Source organism: Oncorhynchus tshawytscha, linkage group LG15 (genome assembly GCF_018296145.1).
Source record: "Oncorhynchus tshawytscha isolate Ot180627B linkage group LG15, Otsh_v2.0, whole genome shotgun sequence".
NCBI lineage: Eukaryota > Metazoa > Chordata > Actinopteri > Salmoniformes > Salmonidae > Oncorhynchus > Oncorhynchus tshawytscha.
The window spans coordinates 21,675,068-21,697,877 of record NC_056443.1 but is presented as its reverse complement, the minus strand read 5'-3'; the positions used below and the strand labels follow the sequence as shown (position 1 = coordinate 21,697,877).

General features: G+C 41.8%; 2 protein-coding genes across 4 annotated transcripts; one reads left to right on the top strand and one right to left on the bottom strand.

Moving 5' to 3' along the window:
• Window positions 1-8,917: 8,917 nt before the first annotated feature.
• LOC112233840 (RING finger protein 227-like) lies at window positions 8,918-11,795 on the bottom strand. The gene is made up of 2 exons (XM_024401728.2): window positions 11,231-11,795; window positions 8,918-9,385 (listed from the first exon to the last, which is right to left on the bottom strand). The coding sequence occupies exons 1-2, from the start codon at window positions 11,673-11,675 to the stop codon at window positions 9,327-9,329; spliced, it is 504 nt and encodes a 167-aa protein (XP_024257496.1). The 5' UTR covers window positions 11,676-11,795; the 3' UTR covers window positions 8,918-9,326.
• si:ch73-335l21.2 (RING finger domain-containing protein) lies at window positions 10,980-22,646 on the top strand. Of its 3 annotated transcripts, none has more exons than XR_006078938.1 (3): window positions 10,980-11,096; window positions 12,926-13,004; window positions 16,179-17,077. XR_006078938.1 is itself a non-coding variant. In XM_024399961.1 (3 exons), the coding sequence occupies exon 3, from the start codon at window positions 21,602-21,604 to the stop codon at window positions 22,247-22,249; it is 648 nt and encodes a 215-aa protein (XP_024255729.1). In that variant the 5' UTR covers window positions 10,980-11,096; window positions 12,926-13,004; window positions 21,491-21,601; the 3' UTR covers window positions 22,250-22,646. The 3 variants fall into 3 exon arrangements, 2 of the variants coding, with proteins under 2 accessions (XP_024255729.1, XP_024255730.1); XM_024399961.1 differs by lacking the exon at window positions 16,179-17,077 and adding an exon at window positions 21,491-22,646; XM_024399962.1 differs by lacking the exons at window positions 10,980-11,096; window positions 12,926-13,004; window positions 16,179-17,077 and adding exons at window positions 18,008-18,359; window positions 21,491-22,646.
• Window positions 22,647-22,810: the final 164 nt, after the last annotated feature.

Below are 22,810 nucleotides of genomic sequence, written 5' to 3'. Positions count from 1 at the left end.
GTTTGTCATTGTTGCTTCCAGGGTGTTCAGCCTGTTGTGCTGGGATGGGGGTGTGTTCAACGACAGGAGAGCCAAATCTGTCCTTGACAGGTTGCAAACTACTAGGGGCAACATGGCTACTTTGTATCACAGGGTTTTTGACTGACTGAAAGGTAGCGGAGGCGCCCCAGGTTCTGGGGACAATTGGGCTACCTAGGCTATAAGGGTAGGTACGGTAATGGACAGTCTTTTTAGGCAGAGAGCTGTTTGGGAAATCTCCTAGAATGACTGTTGGGGGGCTAATACTACTCTCCATCAGGGGGACCCTCTCTGGTTGGCCACAATGTTGTTGGTCCCAGGTTGGATTCCTGATCTCAGGCTTAAGATTCTCTGAGCCTGGCCAGTTTGGAGACGGTTGGGGACCGGTTGACTAGGGCTAAGTCTCAGGCTGTGGCTGGGGTTGTAGAGAGGCCTCCAGCTTCTGAGCTCTTCTGTGCCAAGAGAACATCCTTTTTTCTGTACTTTTCTCCTGCTTATGGCTACAGGGAAATGAATAAGATTTTTTTAGTATTCAGACATTTATAATGAACACTTAAATGTGTTTTATGAACTTAATTTTCATAAAACACTTTTAAGTGTTCATTATAAATGTCTGAATACTAAAACCTCCATCAACACATTAGTGATTATCAAGTTATGGTATTAATTGCCTTGCTGAATTAAATGGACAATGTGTTATAAGTAGTGCCCAGAGTATTTTGTCCTTACATGACATTTAATATTTGTTTATGGGTCACTAATAAAGTAAGATAAGGCAGATATGGAAGTTCATTGAGCTTGTTGATGTTTTCAAACACATAGCCTAAACCATCATATCTGTTCAAGGTAAACAATTTCATGTCACAAGATATCTTGAGGTCAAGCATGGACAATTTGATAAACACAAATCACGTAAGGACACAATCAGAACAATAACCCTGTGTGCCTGGATATTGTTAAACATTTGCCCAACTCTTGTGTATTTAGGTCTATAAGACAAACAAAAACTATTTGAACTTTATGGACATAGGTCTAAATGACCCAAAACAACCTTTGCTCAATTGTTATGCAATAAGATAAGCATGATAATTAAATCAAATCAAGCTTTATTTATACAGCACATTTCAGGCATGGAAGGAGATGCAGTGTGTTTAACAGGAAAAAATCTATAAAAGCTGAAACATTTACTGCACAACAAACATATGGTAAAAAAATACAAATAATTACACAAACTGAACGAAAAGCACCATAAGGAAAAGCAAAGCTATTCCAGAGGCTGGGAGATAATAAGTAAAGGCTGCCTCTACATGCCTCTTGATCCGGGGCTTTAGGATAGTTAAAAGGCCAGTATCAGAGGACCTGAGGGACCTACTGGGTACATAACTTAAAAGCATGTCTGACATGTATTGGGGTGCACAATCATGGATTGATTTAAAATCAATAGAAGAATCTTAAAATTAATTAGAAGAATGAATTAGATTCACAGGCAGCCAGTGCAGAGATCTTAAAACCCGTGTAATGTGTGCTCTCCATCTGGTCTTGGTCAGTACCCGTGCTGCAGCATTCTGAATGTTTTGCAGTTGATCAATGGCTTTCTTGGGTCTTCTAGAGAGACATCAGAGACTGTAACGTTCTTTTTTTTACGGAAACATGGCTTACTTGAGACACGCTATCAGAGTCAGTACAGCCACCTGGTTTCTTCACGCATCGCGTCGACGGAAACAAGCATCTCTCTGGTAAGAAGAAAGGCGGGGGTGTATGAATTCTCTTGTGTATATATTCTCTGTCGTGTATATTCCCCCCAAGCAGAAACATCGACGGCCCTAAAATAACTTCATTCAACTCTATGTAAACTGGAAATCACATATCCTGAGGCTAGATTTATTGTAGCTATGGATTTTAACAAGGCTAATCTGAAAACAAGGCTTCCTAAATTCTATCAGCACATCGATTGCGCAACCCGGGCTGGCAAAACCCTAGATCATTGTTATTCTAACTTCCGCGACGCATATAAGGCCCTCGCCCTCCTATATATATATATATATATACCGCTACCTTTCAGTCATATATATATATATATATATATATATACACTAAACAGTACCGGAAACAAAATCGAACCTTGTGGAACGCCACATGTGATATGTATTATCTTAGTTATGTTCACCAAGGGTGACAAAGACGCTTGACCGTTTAAATACAGTTGAAGTCAGAAGTTTACATACAGTTTGGTTGGAATCATTAAAACTAGTTTTCAACCACTCCACACATTTCTTGTTAACAAACTAAAGTTTTGGCAAGTCGGTTAGGACATCTACTTTGTGCATGACACAAGTCATTTTTCCAACAATTGTTTACAGACAGATTATTTCACTTATAATTCACTGTATCACAATTCCAGTGGGTCAGACGTTTACATACACTAAGTTGACTGTGCCTTTTAACAGCTCGGAAAATTCCAGGAAATGATGTCATGGCTTTAGAAGCTTCTGATAGGCTAATTGACATAATTTGAGTCAATTGGAGGTGTACCTGCGGATGTATTTCAAGGCCTACCTTCAAACTCGGTGCCTCTTTGCTTGACATCATGGAATAATCAAAAGAAATCAGTCAAGACCTCAGAAAAAAAAATTGTAGACCTCCACAAGTCTGGTTCATCCTTGGGAGCAATTTCCAAATGCCTGAAGGTACCACGTTCATCTGTACAAACAATAGTTCGCAAGCACAAACACCATGGGACCACGCAGCCGTTATAATGCTCCGGAAGGAGACGCGTTCTGTCTCCTAGAGATGAAAGTACGTTGGTGCGAAAAGTGCAAATCAATCCCAGAACAATAGCAAAGGACCTTGTGAAGATGCTGGAGGAAACAGGTAGGTACAAATTTATCTATATCCACAGTAAATGAGTCCTACATCGACATAACCTGAAAGGCTTCTCAGCAAGGAAGAAGCCACTGCTCCAAAACCGCCATAAAAAAGCCAGACTACAGTTTGCAACTGAATACGGGGACAAAGATCGTACTTTTTGGAGAATACAAAAATAGAACCGTTTGGCCATAATGACCATCGTTATGTTTGGAGGAAAAAGGGGGAGGCTTGCAAGCCGGAGAACACCATCCCAACCGTGAAGCACGGGGTGGCAGCATCATGTTGTGGGGGTGCTTTGCTGCAGAAGGTACTGGTGCACTTCATAAAATAGATGGCATCATGAGGAAAGAAAAGGATGTGGATATATTGAAGCAAAATCTCAAGAAATCAGTTAAAACTGGTTAATCTGGTTAAAGCTTAGTTGCAAATGGGTCTTCCAAATGGACAATGACCCCAAGCATGCTTCTAAAGTTTTTGCAAAATGGCTTAAGGACAACAAAGTCAAGGTATTGGAGTGGCCATTACAAAGCCCTGACCTCAATCCCATAGAAAATGTGTGGGCAGAACTGAAAAAGCATGTCTGAGCAAGGAGGCATACAAACCTGACTCAGTTACACCAGCTCTGTCAGGAGGAATGGGCCAAAATTCATCCAACTTATTGTGGGTAGCTTGTGGAAGGCTACCTGAAACGTTTGACCCAAGTTAAACAATTTAAAGGCAATGCTACAAAATACTAATTGAGTGTATGTAAACTTCTGACCCACTGGGAAGAAATAAAAGCTGAAATAAATCCTTCTCTGTACTATTATTCTGACATTTCACATTCTTAAAATAAAGTGGTGATTCTAACTGACCTAAGACAGGGAATTTTTAACCTAAGTGTATGTAAACTTTCAACTTCAACTGTAGGTTTGCAGGGTAGGATTTATCAGGGCATCAAGGGTCGAGAAGAGCAAACTCAAATTATTCTGATTAATAGAGATCAAGTTACAAAAATGAGCCCATCTGGCATTTCCATACTTAATTAACAAAAATATAAACGCAACATATAAAGTGTTGGTCCCATGTTTTACGAGCTGAAAGAAAAGATCACGGGAATACGTCCAACTGGCCTCACGACCGCTGACATGGCGTCCTGTGGGCTAGCAGTTTTCTGATTTCAACATTGTGAATAGAGTGCCCCATAGTGGCAGTGGGGTTATGGAATGGGCAGGCATACGTTACAGACAAAAAGATCCTGATGCCCATTGTCGTGCCATTCAATCACCTCATGTTTCAGCATGATAATGCATGGCCCCATGTTGCATCTCTATACAATTCCTGGAAGCGGAACATTTCCCAGTTCTTCCATGGCCTGCATACTCACCAGACATGTCATGCATTGAGCCTGTTTGGGATGCTCTGGATTTACGGGTACGACAGCGTGTTCCAGTTCCCACCAATATCCAGCAACTTCGCACAGTCATTGAAGAGGAGTGGGACAACATTCCACAGGCCACAATCAACAGCCTGATCAACTCTACGCGAAGGAGATGTGTCGCGCTGCATGTTGCAAATTGTGGTTTTCTGATCAACGCCCCCACATTTTTTTAAGGTATCTGTGACCAACAGATGCATATCTGTATTCCCAGTTATGTGAAATCCATAGATTAGGGTCTAACGAATGTATTTCAATTGACTGATTTCCTTATATGAACTGTAACTCAGTAAAATCTTTGAAATTGTTGCATTTATATTTTTGTTCAGTTTAATTGCCTTGTTATATATGTCAAGTTGCTCTCCAGTGGTGGAAAGAGTACTCAATTGTCATACTTGAGTAAAAGTAAAGATACCTTAATAGAAAATGGCAAGTAAAAGTGGAAGTCAGCCAGTAAAATACTACTTGAGTAAAAGTCTAAAACTATTTGGTTTAAAATATACTTACAGTAAGTATTCAAAGTAAATGGAATTGCTAAAATGTACTTAAGTATCAACAGTAAAAGTGTAAACCATTTCAAATTCCTTATTTTAAGCAAACCAGATAGCACAATGTTCTTTTTTTGACGTACTATGTAGCCAGGGGCACACTCCAACACTCAAGACATACTGTAATTTACAAATGAAGCATTTGTGTTTAGTGAGTCCGCCAGTGTGCCCCTGGCAGCAAGGATGACCAGGGATGTTCTCTTGATAAGTGTGTAAATTGGACAATGTTCCTGTCAAAATGTATTTTTGTGTGTCAGGGAAAAGAGGACATTATTTTCTTTAGGAATGTAGTGAAGTAAAAGTGAAAATTGGCAAAAGATATAAATAGTAAAGTACAGATACCCCCCAAAACGACTTAAGTAGTACTTTAAAGTATTTTTACACCACTGTTGCTCTCTCAGAATATCATGATGGTCCTGCAACTTTGACTTTCTCCACTTCCGCTCTGCCTTTCTACAATTTCTCTTTAATTGATTAGTTTCCTCACTCATCCAAGGGGCTCTCCATTTGGATGTGTCCTTCCTCAACTTTACTGGAGCTATGGCATCAATAGTTGTCCTTGCTATTAAAGTTATTAACTAAATCATCACAAGAGATAAGGGGCGGCAGGTAGCCTAGTGGTTGGAGCGTTGGACTAGTAACCAAAATCGTTCTGCCCCTGAACAAGGCAGTTAACCCACTGTTCCTAGGCCATCATTGAAAATAAGAATTTGTTCTTAATTAACTGACTTGCCTCGTTAAATAAAGGTAAAATATATTTTTTTAAATAAGCATAATACTGTACTTTTTCTCTCTCTCACCACTTGATGGAGCTAAACAACTAACATCTACAGCAGCTATTACCAGACACACAAACCGAAGTCTGTAGGACAAAATAAAGTTTTATTACATTAGTGCACTGACTAATATGAGAAAATGGTCACTTTTTGATATATAAATGTTAATGATATCAGTAACTTTCATTAGGTTAGTGACATCAGTTACGTTACTTAAATATAATTCCATTTCTCAATTCTATCACAATACATAGGGTTGGGAAATAGTCTGTTGAGATGTTGAGGCTACTTGAGTAAAGGCCCATTGCAGTCAAAAACATGATTTTTCCTGTATTTTATATATGCTGAGTTTACAAAACATTAGGAACACATGCTCTTTCCATGACATAGACTGACTAGGTGAGAACTATGATCTCTTAAGCCTTGTTCACACTGCAGTCCTTAATGCTCAAATCAGTCTTGTTTTCAAATCCGTTTTGGACTACCGTTTGTTCCAACAGAAAGTTACAAGTGACCAAATCGGACGTGTGTCCGTTCAGACAGCAGTCATTTGCTGACATGGCTACGCTAATTGTCCTAGTAATGACGGGTGTGTGTGCAGTGGCGTAGGCTGATTGGTGATGGTGCTTGTGCTTAGTTCCTATCACTCAGACATTATGTAGCAGTTAAGGTGACAATGCCTGCCATGGACATTTCCCAGTTGCTTTGAATGGTCAAAATCATAGTGTTCGAACACTTCAAAAACCTCAAAGGACAAGATGATCTAACTTTCAAAACAAGTACGTTTTGGCTAGCCAACTAGCTACCTAAGTAGCTGTTTAGCTTTCTAGCACATTCACTCATTTGTAAACAATGAAGTTAGTTAGCGACCACATGTCCTTGTCAAACTATCAACAGAGTAGCTAGCAAACAACAAGATCTGCCAAATAACAGTTTAAAAGCAACTTCGGGGCAAATAAATCAGATTTGACAGTTCAGACGAGCGCATGGCCAGGAATCAGATGTGTATCGGACTTCAAAACACTTAGGAAGGTGGCTTGAAATATCCGATTCCATGTGCTTTTTGGCTGTTCAGACTGCATGAAAAAGAACAGAGTCGAATCAGATATGCAATTTTTTTCACTTCCAATCTGAACAAGTCTTAAGAGTCCTTGACACCGTTGCTGACCATCCCCCTACCAACCAAAAGACAGAAATGCAGACAACACAGCTCAATCAGAGAGTAGTAGATTGTAACTAACAAACAAAGATTTGAAGGTAAAAGCCTTAGAATAGGCCAGGGAATCAAGTTAGCTCTATTTGTTACATTTCTATTTGCATTCTGCAATCTTCTGAATCTTTCAACTCACTGAACACACCCCAGGCCCATGTGAACACAGGTACAACCATTCATGTCGATTGCCTCCTCCAGAATTTCTGAGGAAAAATGATACGTCATAGTCAAATTCAAGGGAAGGCATAAACCTGATGGAAACTTGGTTGATGCCTTTAACCAAGTGTTGCGTTTATATTTTTGTTCAGTGTAGAAGTAAACTTGGAGTCACAGGTTAATATATTGTGTGGTCCTCCCACTACGACTCAGGAAAGCATGCAGTTTCTTAGGCTACAGATGAAATAAGCTATGATGAACTTCACAGGGTGGTGGAAGTGCACGGTGATGCGCTTTATACTCCTTTCCAATAGTAACATGATGATCGAATCTTGGCTGCCATTTGACAAATCAAAATAATCTAGCTCTTTTGTCTATAATCTCATCATGTAGGCTATACCCGCAATGTATCTGCAGGCTGCATCTGCAAGTTGCTGGCTGGAGCGCAACATCCAAGACCAGAGTGGGCACATTCGCTATATAACACAAAACATTTTGTGACAAAACCATCAGTAGAATTGAAAATAAGATGGAAACCCATTAAACTTGTATTTCTATTCGGTAGTCTAGACTGTAAACTGTCCTTCTAGACTGTAAACTCTCCTTCCAGACTCATTTCAAACATCTCCAATCGAAAATCAAATCTAGAGTAGGCTTTCTATTCCGCAACAAAGCCTCCTTCACTCACGCCGCCAAACTTACCCTAGTAAAACTGACTATCCTACCGATCCTCGACTTCGGCGATGTCATCTACAAAATAGCTTCCAATACTCTACTCAGCAAACTGGATGCAGTTTATCACAGTGCCATCTGTTTTGTGACTGAAGCACCTTATACCACCCACCACTGCGACCTGTATGCTCTAGTCGGCTGGCCCTCGCTACATATTCGTCGCCAGACCCACTGGCTCCAGGTCATCTACAAGTCCATGCTAGGTAAAGCTCTGCCTTATCTCAATTCACTGGTCACAATGGCAACACCCACCTGTAGCACGCGCACCAGCAGGTGTATCTCACTGATCATCCCTAAAGCCATCACCTAATTTGGCCGCCTTTCCTTCCAGTTCTCTGCTGCCTGTGACTGGAACGAATTGCAAAAATCGCTGAAGTTGGAGACTTTTATCTGCCTCACCAACTTCAAACATCTGCTATCTGAGCAGCTAACCGATCGCTGCAGCTGTACATAGTCTATCGGTAAATAGCCCACCCAATTTACCTACCTCATCCCATACTGTTTATATTTATTTACTTTTCTGCTCTTTTGCACACCAGTATCTCTACCTGCACATGACCATCTGATCATTCATCACTCCAGTGTTAATCTGCAAAATTGTAATTATCCGCCTACCTCCTCATGCCTTTTGCACACAATGTATATAGACTATTTTTTTCTTTCTACTGTGTTGACTTGTTTATTGTTTACTCCATGTGTAACTCTGTGTTGTTGCCTGTTCACACTGCTATGCTTTATCTTGGCCAGGTCGCAGTTGTAAATGAGAACTTGTTCTCAACTAGCCTACCTGGTTAAATAAAGGTGAAATAAATAAATAAAATAAATGTGCAGTACTTTATCACGCACATCTTTTTATTTGCAACAAGTCAATTTGACTGAAATATCTCTGGTGGGAAAATGTGCATAATGTTTCTATGCGATTGTTGAATATTCGCATGAAAATCTGTTGCTTAATTGGATGGAAATTTAGCTATTGTGAACATTTATTTTCTTGATTATTGGATAGGCCTATATGGTATGAGCTTAAAAGGTCTTATATTCATAATAATGGTAAACCGAGCAGAAGTTCATAACTGTATCCTTAATTCACCTAAATGATTAACTTATTCTCAGGGTAAAAGGAAGCATCAGTTACTGCTGCAATATATTTATCAAGGCTATAGATGAAAATGAACGAACAAGACAGTAATATTGGTATGCCTATATGCTTTTATTACAACAAAACATAGGCCTAAAAAAACTGCACAATCAATGAAAGTGAATGAAGTAAATACACTGAATTACATATTGAATTATATTAAGTTTGTGCTTGTGAACTTAGCACCAACAATATTAAATACTTATTCTAATCTTTGGAAATGGAAAGTCATAGGGCTGGTAAATATGTTATTCGGGGCAAGGGATGTCAACTTCGGCAACGGGAGATCAACGTGTACAGGTCTCCCGGTGCGAAGAGGCTATATTCCTGCTTGCTCCAACTGGACCCGCCAGTCTTCTACATTCTAAATACTGTAGCGTTGGCTCGTGGACAGCAACGCCCTCTCTCTGATCAATCAGGTGCAGCAGCAGCTGATTACTTTTTTCCAACGAAGTCCTCATCAAATGATGTAGCATGACATCATGGCAAGGTCTCGTAGGTCCTCATCAGTCATACAATCTGTAAGGGGAGAATAAATATGTAGGCCTATGAAAAAAACGATAAACAGTAGGCTTCTTTGCATAGCCACGGGAAGTAAAACAAAATCTGCAGAAAAAAAACAGATATATACAGTGCCTTGCTAAAGTATTCATCCCCCTTGGTGTTTTTCCTATTTTGTTGCATTACAACCTGTAATTTAAAGGCATTTTATTTTGGATTTCATGTAATGGACAGAAAGAAAATAGTCCAAATTGGTGAAGTGAAAAAAAAAAAAACTTGTTTCAAAAAATATAAAAAAACAAAAAACAGAAAAGTGGTGTGTGCATATGTATTCACCCCCTTTGCTATGAAGCCCCTAAATAAGATCTGGTGCAACCAATTACCTTCAGAATTCACATAATTAGTTAAATAAAGTCCAGCTGTGTGCAATCTAAGTGTCACATGATCTCAGTATATACACACACCTGTTCTGAAAGGCCCCAGACTCTGCAACACCACAAAGCAAGGGGCACCACCAAGCAAGTGGCACCATGAAGGCCAAGGAGCTCTCCAAACAGGTCAGGGACAAAGTTGTGGAGAAGTACAGATCAGGGTTGGGTTATAAAAAAATATCCGAAACTTTGAACATCCCACGGAGCACCATTAAATCCATTATTAAAAAATGGAAAGAATATGGCACCACAACAAACCTGCCAAGAGAGGGCCGCCCACCAAAACTCACAGACCAGGCAAGGAGGGCATTAATGAGAGAGGAAACAAAGAGACCAAAGATAACCCTGAAGGAGCTGGAAAGCTCCACAGATTGGAGTATCTGTCCATAGGATCACTTTAAGCGATACACTCCACAGAGCTGGGCTTTACGGAAGAGTGGCCAGAAAAAAAGCCATTGCTTAAAAAAATAAGGAAACACATTTGGTGTTTTCCAAAAGGCATGTGGGAGACTCCCCAAACATATGGAAGAAGGTACGCTGGTCAGATGAGACTAACATTGAGCGTTTTGGCCACCAAGTAAAACGCTATGTGTGGCGCAAACCCAACACTGCATCACCCCGAGAACATCATCCCCACAGTGAAGCATGGTGGTGGCAGCATCATGCTGTGGGAATGTTTTTTGAAGGAATGATGGATGGCGCTAAATACAGGGAAATTGTCTTGAAATTGTCTGAAATTGTTGTGTAAATCAAATGATACAACCCCCCCAAAAAAAAAAAAAAAACATGTATATATTTTAATTCTAGGTTGTCAGGCAACACAATAGGAAAAATGCCAAGGGGGGTGAATACTTTCACAAGCCACTGTATATCCAGTACCAGTCAAAAGTTTGGACACCTGCCCATTCAATGTTTTTTCTTTATTTGTACTATTTTCTACGTTGTAGAATAAGAGTTTAAACAAACTATGAAATAACACATATGGAATCAATTAGTAACCAAAACAGTGTTAAACAAATCCAAAGATATTTTATATTTGAGATTCTTCAAAGTAGCCACCCTTTGCCTTGATGACAGCTTTGCACACTCTTGGCATTCTCTCAACCAGCTTCATGAGGAATGCTTTTACAGTCTTGAAGGACTAAAAATAAAGAAAACCCTGGAATGAGTAGGTGTGTCAACTTTTGACTGGTACTGTATATATTTCACAAAAGTAGTGCACTGGGCCTTTAATAGTCCTGTATTAGTGGACACATACAGACGTCTGCAGCGCAGGCAACCCCGCTATGCTTCTTTGGGTAGGTATGGAATATAACAACTTAAGTAGTGAAAATGCCATAGGCTATAAATAGAAACTAATTGAATATGAGTAGTAGTGTTTTATTATTGTGAAAACTAAATTACAGTACTGCAATAGAGTAGAGCAATTTACCCGCTCTCCGTTGGTCATTATTCCGAGTTAATTTGCCCCAGACGCGCCTCAGCGAACGGCGGAAGCTTCCAACTACGGAACCCGAAGAGGAGTCCCTTTCCTCGGCTGAGTTCTCATGAGAAGTCTCATCATCTTCACGATCCTCCTCGTCGTCTGTCATGCTTAGTACGCCAGATGACACCATGCGCTCAAGAATACCTTCGTCTACCCGAAGCGCTGCCCTCACTTTACCCGAGACCGACGTTGTGTACCGGCACAGTGGGCAAACAATTGTCTTGTCCTGCCGCGAACATTCCTTCCTGGATTCCACTTCACATACCGAGGGTCGAGAAAGAGTCACGATACAGCTCTCACAAAAGATGTGCTTACACTGTAACTCACGAGGACACCGACAATCCGTGTTGTAGCTTCTGTAACAAATTCCGCACTCATGTTCTGAACACATTTTTGTTTCTCTTTGGGTGCTGTTTCATTCAACGAGAATTAACTATCTGAATGATCAGACTATGAGGCTACAGTGTGTTTTGATTTTTTAGAGGGGGAAGTGCGTGGGAGGTAGGGATCTCACTTGACAGCTTGCCAAACATACTGTTAACAGATGACTAATCTTTAAAATACAGTGATGTCATCAAAGAGAGAGGCAACTCCCACATAGGGTCATCATTTGTTAACTGTTGACACAGCCGCAAAGCCAAGTTAACTACAAAGGCATAAGGTTAGCAGTGTGGTTAGGGTTTACAATCACATTTTAAGAAGGTAAATGGTAGAAATGGGCAGAGTTTAGCCATAATTATGACTTTGTGGCTGTGTTAACTTGTGACAACCCTCACGTTGTTGAGCCATAACCCTTCTCCCACTCTTTATCCACACTTACTTTATACTGTATATATAATAAGGTTAGTGGGCCATTCTGCTACAGTTTGGCCATTGTCTGTCTGATATTATCACAAACATTTCCCAGATATAATAGAGAACCAGAAATGTAAGACAAAGTGCTTGAGTCAGGGTTTCCTGTCTTGTGAAATACAGTGATTTTGATATTATTCTGCATCAAGCTGGCCCCTGTCTGTGCATCTGTCTGTATGTCTTTGTCTGTGGGGAGAGGAGAGACCAGGGAAGATACTAGTGAAAGTCTTTATAGAATTCCAGATCCCTTGGTAAAATCCCTCTGGGCTTTTTCTTGATGACATCAGACTACTTTGTAACTGCACCAAACTGGACAGAACAGGACTGAGCCATGACTAGCCTGGTTGCTGTCTCTGTTCAGCTATTACATTACTCCTTGCTACTACCTGTCATTTCCCAAAGACAGGAGTGGGGAGTGGAATGTTAGCTAAAAAGACTGATACCCAGACTAAGCCATGACTGCCAGGAGATCAGACTGACACAACTTCCTATGCTATCCCATAGCCTATCTGCTAATACCATAACCCATACATAAACCCACATTAGTCACGTACGACCCATATGTCTCACTGTTGTCTACTCTTTATTAGTCACACTGGCTCAGATACCCTTTGATTTCCACCTCATTTGATATGCCCTTGATCAGCTTAATACAACTTTGATATTAAACAAGCTGATAATTATACCACGTGCTCTGCAAGAATCTGTTATGAAAACACAACAACAGATACTATTGTATATGTTTCTGTTCGCCCTCTGTAATCCCTCATATGGCTTTTCCCTTCCCAGAAATCCCAGAAGCTCCCTCTTTCTGACACTCCGGGGTGGTGTTGGGTCAAAGACGTGACAACAGTCTTCTGCCTCCACGGTAAATCCTCCAGACAAAGCCCTGGACCTATCAGGTGACCCGGGAACTCTTTTCATGGAGATTTCCTCCTCCTCCTACAGTCAAAGCCAAGAGTAACAGGATCTTGGGAAGGATGAGACATCTGAAAGAATCTAGACTGTACTCCTTGATGTGTTGTGTCCTCCGGGAACCATTTTCCTCTGTGCTTAACACCTGTAGATGTACTTACTGTAAAAAGGGATCCTGTATGTAGTTATGTTAAGAACAAAACAGTTTAGAACTTGTACTGAACAGAAAAAGAGGCATTGGGCCGGTTTCCCGGACCCAGTTAAAGCCTATTCCTTGACCAGAAAACATTTCAATGGAGATTCTCAAACTGTACACTTTACTTTCCTTTACATTCTCTTTCTCATTCCCTTTCCTATTTCCAGTTCAACCCCATAAAATAACCAAATGACACACTGTTTGACCTTTGTCATGGGAAGTACCTAGATTCCTTCATTTGAAATAACACCCACATGGGTTCATGTCTATTATGAAAGTGAGTCATCCTATAGTGAGTGAAAGATTGCAACATCCAGTCTTGCACGTACAGTATGATGACTCAATAAGATACGACCTCATGAACTGTCATACATCACCAAACACGCCACCGTGGGTTTCTTCACTGTACCCAAACCAAAATCTGATTGAACGCGCTGCTCAGTTATGTATAGAGCCATGTCATCATGGAATGCTCTGCCACCAGAGGTTAATCAGGCAAAAACCAAGTTTAGCTTTAAAAAAATGGATTTAAAAAAACATTGCTTTTCTCAAACATGGCTTTCGGACAAGATACCCCCCATGGCTATCCAACTCAATGGATTCCCCTTTCAGTGAGTGGACAGGTCAGTGGAGTTAGGGAAATGAAGAGCGGTCTGCCTCTTCATCAACAACAAATGGTGTGCTGACTAGAGCGTAGTGGAACTCTCAACCCATTATTCACCCGTCTTGGAATACCTGATGGACCAATACCGAATCTACCTCTCGAGGGAGTTTTCAGCTGTTATCGTGACTGTTGTATACATTTCACCTCAGGACAAGAAAAATAACAATCTGGAATTTAACGAACTGTAAGAGACTATAAACAAGCAGGAAAACTTGCGATGCAGAGGCTGCTTTTCTTGTTGCCGTCGATTTTAATTATTCGTCATTAAGTCACGTGATGCCCTATTTTCATCAACACGTCTCCTTCGCCCACAGGGGCGATAAAGACCACTGTTACTCTACCACAAGCAAGCACACAAGGCCCTCCCTCGTCCCCCATTTGGTAAATTAGATTATGACTCCGTACTCCTGCTTCCTGTTTACAAGCAGAAGTTCAAAACAGGAAGTACCCGTGACTCGCTCCTTTGAGAAATGGTCATCAGAATCAGAGATTGTGCTACAGGACTGCTTTGCTAGAGTTTATTAGAAACTGTTACCCTACCCACAAGCAAGCATACAAGGTCCCCCCTTCAGCAAATGATATCATGACTCCGTACTCCTGCTTCCTGTTTACAAGCAGAAGCTCAAACAGGAAGTACCCATGACTCACTCTGTTGAGAAATGGTCATCAGAATCAGAGATTATGCTACAGGACATCTTTGCTAGGGCTGACTGGAATATGTTCAGAGTCTCTGCTGATAAAATCAACAAGCTTACGACCTTCGTCACCGGCTTCATTAGGAAATGCATCAGCGTGAAGGTTCGCTGCTTTCCCAATCAAAAGCCCTGGATTAAGACCGAGGCTGGCATTAAACTAAAGGACATGGCTACCGCACCCAGGGCTATCTCAGACAACCCTGAGGCTACGGTTGAGGACAGGGGCCAAAGGAAGACCCAGCCTTGATCTGCCCAATGATACCTCTCTACCAGTTGAAGTCAATACATTTTTATGCACACTTCGACAATAACAACACCGTGCCGTGCGTGAGGGACCCTAATGACCCAGAGGACTGGGTGATCTCGCTTTCCAAGGCCGATGTAAGGTCTTTAATTTGGTCAACATTCGCAAGGCCTCGGGCTGGACGGTATTCCAGAGTGTGATCTCAGAGCATGCACAGCTGACAGGCATATTCACAGTCATTTTCAACCTCTCATTAGCCCAGTCTGTAATCCCCAAGTCTTAAGGTTACCCCCATCATTCCTGTTCCCAAGAACATTATAGCTTCATGAAACAATAACTGCTGCCCTGTAGCACTCACACCTGTAATAATGAAGTGCTTTGAAAGGCTGGTTATAGCGTACATCAACTTCATAATCCTAGACACCCTTGCTCTCCACACTGTCCTCACCCACCTAGATAATCACCTTGGACTTACAATGGTCCACACACACAGTCTGTTGAAAAGGTTCAGCATGGGTCCTCAAATCCTCAATAAGTTTTATAGTTGCACCATCGAGAGCATTTTGACTGGCTGTATCACTGCTACAGAGGGTGGTGCGGACAGCCCAGTACATCACGGGGCCGATCTTCCTACCATCCAGGACCTCTATGTAAAGCAGTATGAAAGGAAGGCCTGGAAAATCATTAAAGCCACCCAAGCCATAGACCCATCATACTCAACTCTGGACCTTGAAGCCAGTTCCACACCATTTTTTCATTGTTCCCTCTAATCAGGAACTGATTTAGACCTGGCACACCAGGCGTGTACAATTTATTATCAGGTAGAACAGAAAACAAGCAGGCTCCGAACCTCATAGGGTAAGAGTTTGAATACCCCTGCCATAGACTGTTCTCTGCTTCTGCACGGTAAGCGGTACCAGTGCATAAAGTCTGACACAAACAGGCTCCTGAACAGCTTCTATCTCCAAGCTATAAGACTGCTAAATAGCTAACAGAATGGCTACACAGACTATCTAAGCTGACCTTTGTATTACATTTTGCACACTCACAGGACTCTACACACTCATGCACACTGACACTCCAACACACACATGCTAAATTTGCTCACAAACACATCATATGCACACACATTTATACTGACTCTACAAGCACACACACTGACATACAAATCATCATATCTGTTTATCATATATCTTGATGTTTAGTCAACAACACATTTCACTGCACCTATCTGGTGTATGTGACAATAAACAAGTTCCATGGTCTCTCCTATCATTGCCATGCAGATGACTCAACTACTTTTCTCATTCCCCCCTTCTGGCACCCAGGTTGCGACACGCATCTCTGCGTGCCTGGCAGATACCTCAGCTTTGATGTCGGCCCACCACCTCAAGCTCAACCTTGACAAGACGGAGCTGCTCTTCCCCTTGGGGAAGGCCTGCCCGCTCCAAGATCTCTTCATCACAGTCGACAGCTCCACAGTGTCAACCACCCAGAGTGCAAAGAACCTTGGCGTGACTAGGATCCGCAAACATCAAAACAGTGACTCGCTCCTGCAGGTTCATCCGCAGAGGATGACCTTTCCTCACACAGAAGCAACGCGGGTCCAAATCCAGGCACTCGTCATATCAGGTTTTGCAACCTACCCAGAATGCCGCAGCCCGCCTGGTGTTCAACCTTCCCGAGTTCTCCCATGTCACCCCACTCTCCACTGGCTTCCAGTCGAAGCTCGCATCCACTACAATACCATGGTGCTTGCCTATGGAGCAGCAAGGAGAACTGCCCCTCCTGAACTTCAGGTTGTGCTCAAACCCTACATCCCAACCTGAACACTCAGTTCTGCCACCTCTCGTCTCCCTGCGGGAGGTCAGCTCCCGCTCAGCCCAGTCAAAGCTCTTCTCTGTCCTGGCACCCTAATGGTGGAACCAGTTTCCCCCTGATGCTACGACAGACGAGTCCCCATCCATCATCCAAAAATGTCTGAAATCCTACCTCGTCAAAGAGTACCTTAAATAAGACATCTCAGTCTTATCCCCCCCTCTCCTCCCCAAAAATAAATAAACCTTGCATTTTCTACTAGCACTGCTGATAACTTCTTTATTTAGGAAAAATGTACTTACTTATGACTGTGATATGTGGTTATCTCACCTAGTTATCTTAAGATGGATGCACTAACTGTAAGTCGCTCTGGATAATTGTTTTCTAAATTACTAAAATGTCAATCTTTCAGGGATTTTTCTGTATTGCTTGTTAAACAAAATCGCTTACTCTAAAAATAATATTTCCCTTTTCTTTTTTTGAGCATCCAATATGTATTATTCATATTATACAGTCTTTTTTATCAAGGATGCCAATAATTATGGGTCAGACTGTATATTAATATGTATATGTGAATAGTGTGTAAATATTAATGTAGAATTGTAACACATATTCACACACAAAAATCATACCACAGTGCGCGTGCACAGACACACACGCTAACACAATATTTGTGAAATGGGCAAAGGGTGATCTGTTCATGTCCTGTTTTTGGCTACCTATTTAATTTATTTATTTAACCTTTATTTAACTAGGCAAGTCAGTTAAGAACAACTTCTTATTTACAATGACAGCCTACCCTGGCCAAACCCTAACCCGGACCAATTGTGTGCCGCCCTATAGGACTCCCAATCACGGCCGTTTGTGATACAGCCTGGAATCGAACCAGGGTCTGTAGTGATACCTCCAACACTGAGATGCAGTGCCTTAGACCGCTGTGCCACTCGGGAGCCCAACTGCCGAACAAACTTCTTGCATCTGTATCAGGACCTTATTTGGCTGCATACAGTACATGCATGATCAGAGACATGTTTTTCTGTAGATAATTCACAGAGGATGTTAACATATGCAATCGGTTTCCTATGGTCTTACAGACATACAGATAGAAGGCAAGACATTATGTGAGTTCCATTAGACCAGCACCAGTAACTCAACTATTTATCAGGTTGCTGCTTTTTGAACTGATACCAAAATCATAAACAAATGAATTCCCCTCTTGATTGACATCCACAGCAATTTGACTCACAACAGTATGTCTTATGCTGTCATTCTGAATAACCTGTACATTGACAAAATCAATGTAAATACAAATGCTGTACTGTCAGGACAGTGAGAAGTGTCAGGGTTAGAGGAGGTGGCTACTACCTATTACGTGTCCCTGGTTACTAGTTACCACCACGTCACCTGGAGATGAATTCATTAATGTCAGGGCAACCAGGAGACAACCATGGGCCCAGTAGGAGAGATGAGAAGATGTCAAGGGATGGGTAAAGCAAGGGAGGAGAGGAGATACAAGGTGAAGAATAGAAAGGGAGAGTAAGCGAGCCAGCAAAGATAAGAGGGAGAGAGGTAGATTAGATGTTTACTGTACATGGTGGACAGAAAAGGAGGAAAATATGTATTATGGCTTAGTGAGAACTTTGGTACGGAGCCGTGATCCGAGGGGTGTGTGACTGTGTGTGTGTGAGGAGGTAAGTCCTTCCTTATCTTCTGCCCACACTACATAGTGATGAAGTGTCAGTGAGTTTCACTCCCATGGTGTTTTGATATCAACTAACATACATAGATAAAGTAGCAATATATTAATACACAGGCTATCATAACCGTTATCTGACACCATAAAGTAGGCCTATGTATTATTTGTTGTGCTTTCAAACTATGGCAACATTTATTTAAGTTAATCGCAGGATTTGCTGTGATTAATCGCGGTTAATCACAAATTCTGCACTTTTTTATTTAACAAGGCAAGTCAGTTAAGAACAAATTCTTATTTACAATGACGGCCTAGGAACAGTGGGTTAACTGCCTGGTTCTGGGGCCGAAGGGCAGATTTTTACCTTGTCAGCTCGGGGATTCGATCTTTCGGTTACTGGCCCAACGCTCTAACCACTAGGCTACCTGCCACCCCGACATGCTCAAATTAAGCTGTAGTTTAAGATTTTTCATACAAAAAACATTACAAGAATATTGTTGTCTTAATTTTGTCTAAAGTAACGGTTAGCTAAATTAGGTAAATTGAGAAAGCACACTTTAACCTCAATCTTATTTTTACATTGCATTGTTATTTTTAGTTGCATAGATCAGTGGTTCCTAACCTTTTTGGGTACTGTACCCTAAAACACTTTGACCTGCCTGCATTACCCCCTCATGCTTGTGCGACCGGAGTGATTCATAGGTGTAAATTTGACAATGTGGGTTTATGCACCCAGTGAAGTTTGGCAGACTTGTTTTCAATGTCAGGGAAGTAGGAGTTGAACTCACTGTTGAGTTTGGATAAATGTGAGCGTACTATTTGCACCATAGGAGCACTGTAAAAGGTTTGGTGTCATGCTGCTGGAAACAACTTATTAGCCCCATCTTCACAGTTCCTCTCCCAGTTTGATCTTCTTCATGAATCCACAGACTTTGTCATGCATGTTTAGAATGTGTGTCTTTACCAGGGGCGTAACTTTCACTAGGGACATTATGAAATTGCATTTTTGTCCTCCCCAGTTTTATCATTGGAATGTGATACAAAACGAGGCCACGGTGTGCTTTAGGACCATGCGGATGCCTCCGAGCGGTCGGATAGGCTGTTTGGAGTGTTTATCTGACTAGATAAAAAAAAAAAGATATATATTATGTCCCCCTCACTTCCCCCTCGTCTTTACCTCACAGAGTTAGATTCAGGTTGTTCAGTTTGCTTAACACATCAGCAAGATAGACAAGGAGGACACCCACAATCCAGATTGTGCTCTGTGAAAAAGCTGTCAATGACATTAAACACAGCCCCAACTGTACTTCTCCCTGTTAGCTTCTTGCAGAACAGAATGTGCTCATTCATTACCGAAATGTATCTGTATCACAAAAACGAAATCAACTGGGCTTCCCCATTGACATCAGTCGATTCGTCCAACTGCAGAAAAAAGCTTATTTTTTTCCCACCAATTGATCAACAATATCAACGCCCATGTCATAGATCCTACGGCACACTGTGTTATTTGACAACTGTAACGTCGTCAGTGCATCTACTTCTGTCTTACCATTCGTAGTTTCTGTCAGGATAACAGCAGCAGGCATTATAGCCCTTGGAGCAAAGGATCACGAGCACTTGGCGCGAGCAGAGGATCAAACGTTGAGCCAACCGGTAGGCAGGCAGAGGCCAGTAAAGTCAAAAAGTAGGCCTAAAAATATAAAATAACTACATATTTCACACCAGTGACCGCAGTAAATGTTTTCCTGCGTAATAACGTTTTAATAAATTGAATATATTTTTCCCAATATTTTTTCTTCTTCCAAATACCCCTGGGGACTGCCCACCTACCCCTAAGGGGACGCGTACTCCCTGTTGGGAAACACTGGCAAAGATTATGTATTTGGTATGTTTTCAATGTATTTTGAATGCTTTCAGACAGTGCGATTACCGGTAATAATGATTTTAAAAAATGCATGTACTAAAATTACAAAATGTAACATGAGTTAACTGATTAACTCATTAACTGTCTAGGAGTTGGAACAAGTCATTAGAATTATTGTCAACCAAATTACACAGGGTAAATGTTGACCAAATTTGTGTGGAATATCTATTGAGGTTATTGAACAAAATCAAAGCTATAACTTAATTACTTTTGATCTTATTACATGTACAGCTAGATCAATTCCAGTTGTAAATGTGTTTCTTACCATCTCTGCTCCTGTGGCCCAATACAAAATAGATCCCTACTGCTAGGCAACTGCTCTCTTGAGTCAGACTTGCCTTGCTCTGTCCCGTGTGAGTGGAGGGTTGGGACTAGAATAGCACTGTTTATGAAAGTACACTGTGATCTTAATGAGGTAAACACATAAACGCCTGAGGAAATATCAGATGAGTACAATACAGTGGGTATACTCCTTTGCCATAATGCATGCTACACTTGAATTGCATATTTTGGTTCATTGGCCCTATTATGCAGCAGTGGAACGACGCTCAGAGATTAGATCATTGGCAGTTTACTTGAAACAAATCTATATTTCACTAGTCAACTATCAGTGGAATTCAAACTCAGTAGGCCTGAGGCTGTTCTTCTGCATTGTATGAATTTCGCGTTGGTGTTGTTAGCGCAACACCATTATAATGTTACCTAGCCTGCAGCAAGAAATACCTCAAACACAATGAGAGAGAGAGAGAGAGAGAGAGAGAGAGAATGTGTGTGTAGGCCCCAGTAATCACTTCCATCCACAGCTCCTCTCCTCCTTTGTTTCTCTACTTTCACTTTTCCGCCTTTAAAAAAAAGGTTTTATTTTAACCTTTATTTAACTAGGCAAGTCAGTTAAGAACCAATTCTTATTTTCAATGACGACCTAGGAACAGTGGGTTAACTGCCTGTTCAGGGGCAGAATGACAGATTTGTCCCTTGTCAGCTCGGCGGTTTGAACTTGCAACCTATTTCCTCAGCTCCCCACTGCTAGGGACTAAGGGGCAGGCTTTACATCGATTTAACATTTTAACCCCATATAGGCCCATTTTATTTTCTCTATGTTACACACATACTGAAACAGGATGAAATGGCCTATACTATAGGAACACGTATACTGTACATATAAGAATATAATCAATATTTGATCATGTCATATCTCCCTCCAGGTTCTGCAGACATACAAGAGAACATCTGACAGTCCCTACAGCAGTCTAACCCTGAACCCCCACTCCCCCTTCCACTCCCATTCCCACCTCCATCTCACCCTCTCACTCACCATGGCTGAGCCCCCGGAACCAGTGCTCTTCCAGGGGCACCCAGTCTCAGCAGCCACCCCCAGCCTGGGGGAGTCCACAGATGTGGAGTGTCCCATCTGCTACCAGGAGTACAACCAGAGCAGCAAGTGTCCTCGCATGCTGGAGTGCCTCCATGTCTTTTGCACCGAGTGCCTCCAGAGGATCCAGCTGTCCCCGTATCCAACTGACCCCTCGGACCCCCAGAGCCCTCCCAGTCCTGCCATCTCCTGCCCCCTTTGCCGCCACCCCACCACGCTGGAGACAGGTGACCCCCTCACCTTGCCCTGCAACTCCCGCATCCTGGCCCAGCTGCCGCCCATGGCCTTCCGCATGCCCACATCGGTGGCCACCCGACTGGCCACAGTCACTCAGAGTGTGGTCCTCTCCCTGGAGGCCAGCAGGGATTCTCGCTTCATCATCCTGCCCACAGTGAGCCTCCGGGTGGAGCAGATGCACCCCAGCGATAGGCCCCACAGCGGAGGTGGAGGACTGGTTGATGAGGTGGAGGTGCTGCAGCACCACAGGAGGACCCTGGTATGTGTGCAGCTGCTAGCCGTGGTCTTCTGGGTGTTGTTTGGGGTGACCTGCATAGTGGCGGTAGTGTTCGGGCCAAGCTTCTTCTGCAAATGAAGGGAGGATGAACACTTTTACATGCATCCTTTCTTCTTTCCTTGATTACTTTCTAAAGTAAGGAAATGTGTATTGTCAAAATATTTTAATATGGCCTCGATCCAGAATGAACTATAGGCCTATCTCAAACAGCCTTGAAACTGTAAAATACAAATATGCTTACAAGATCAAAGTTGATGTATACAGCCTCATAATCAGATTTAGTTGATGTAAGTAGCGCTAATGTTGTTCAGAAAATTCTGTATACAGCTCTGTTTTCTGCTATGCACTGATTTAGAGTTCCCTCTAGTGGTGTAATATAGGCCGTTCTCAACTGTGAAGATGGGCATTAATGGAGTTTTTATTATTACATTGTACTTACAGTCCTTGGCTATTTATTAAAAGCATTTCATATCTGTTTCATGTTTTGACTTCCACGTGTGTGTGTGTGTGTGTGTGTGTGTGTGTGTGTGTGTGTGTTTAGCATAACGGTTATCATCATGAAGATGAATTATGTTGTGGAATAAAATTCCTGGAATATTTCTACAGACCATTGGATACAGACAGACGGTGGCACGTTGA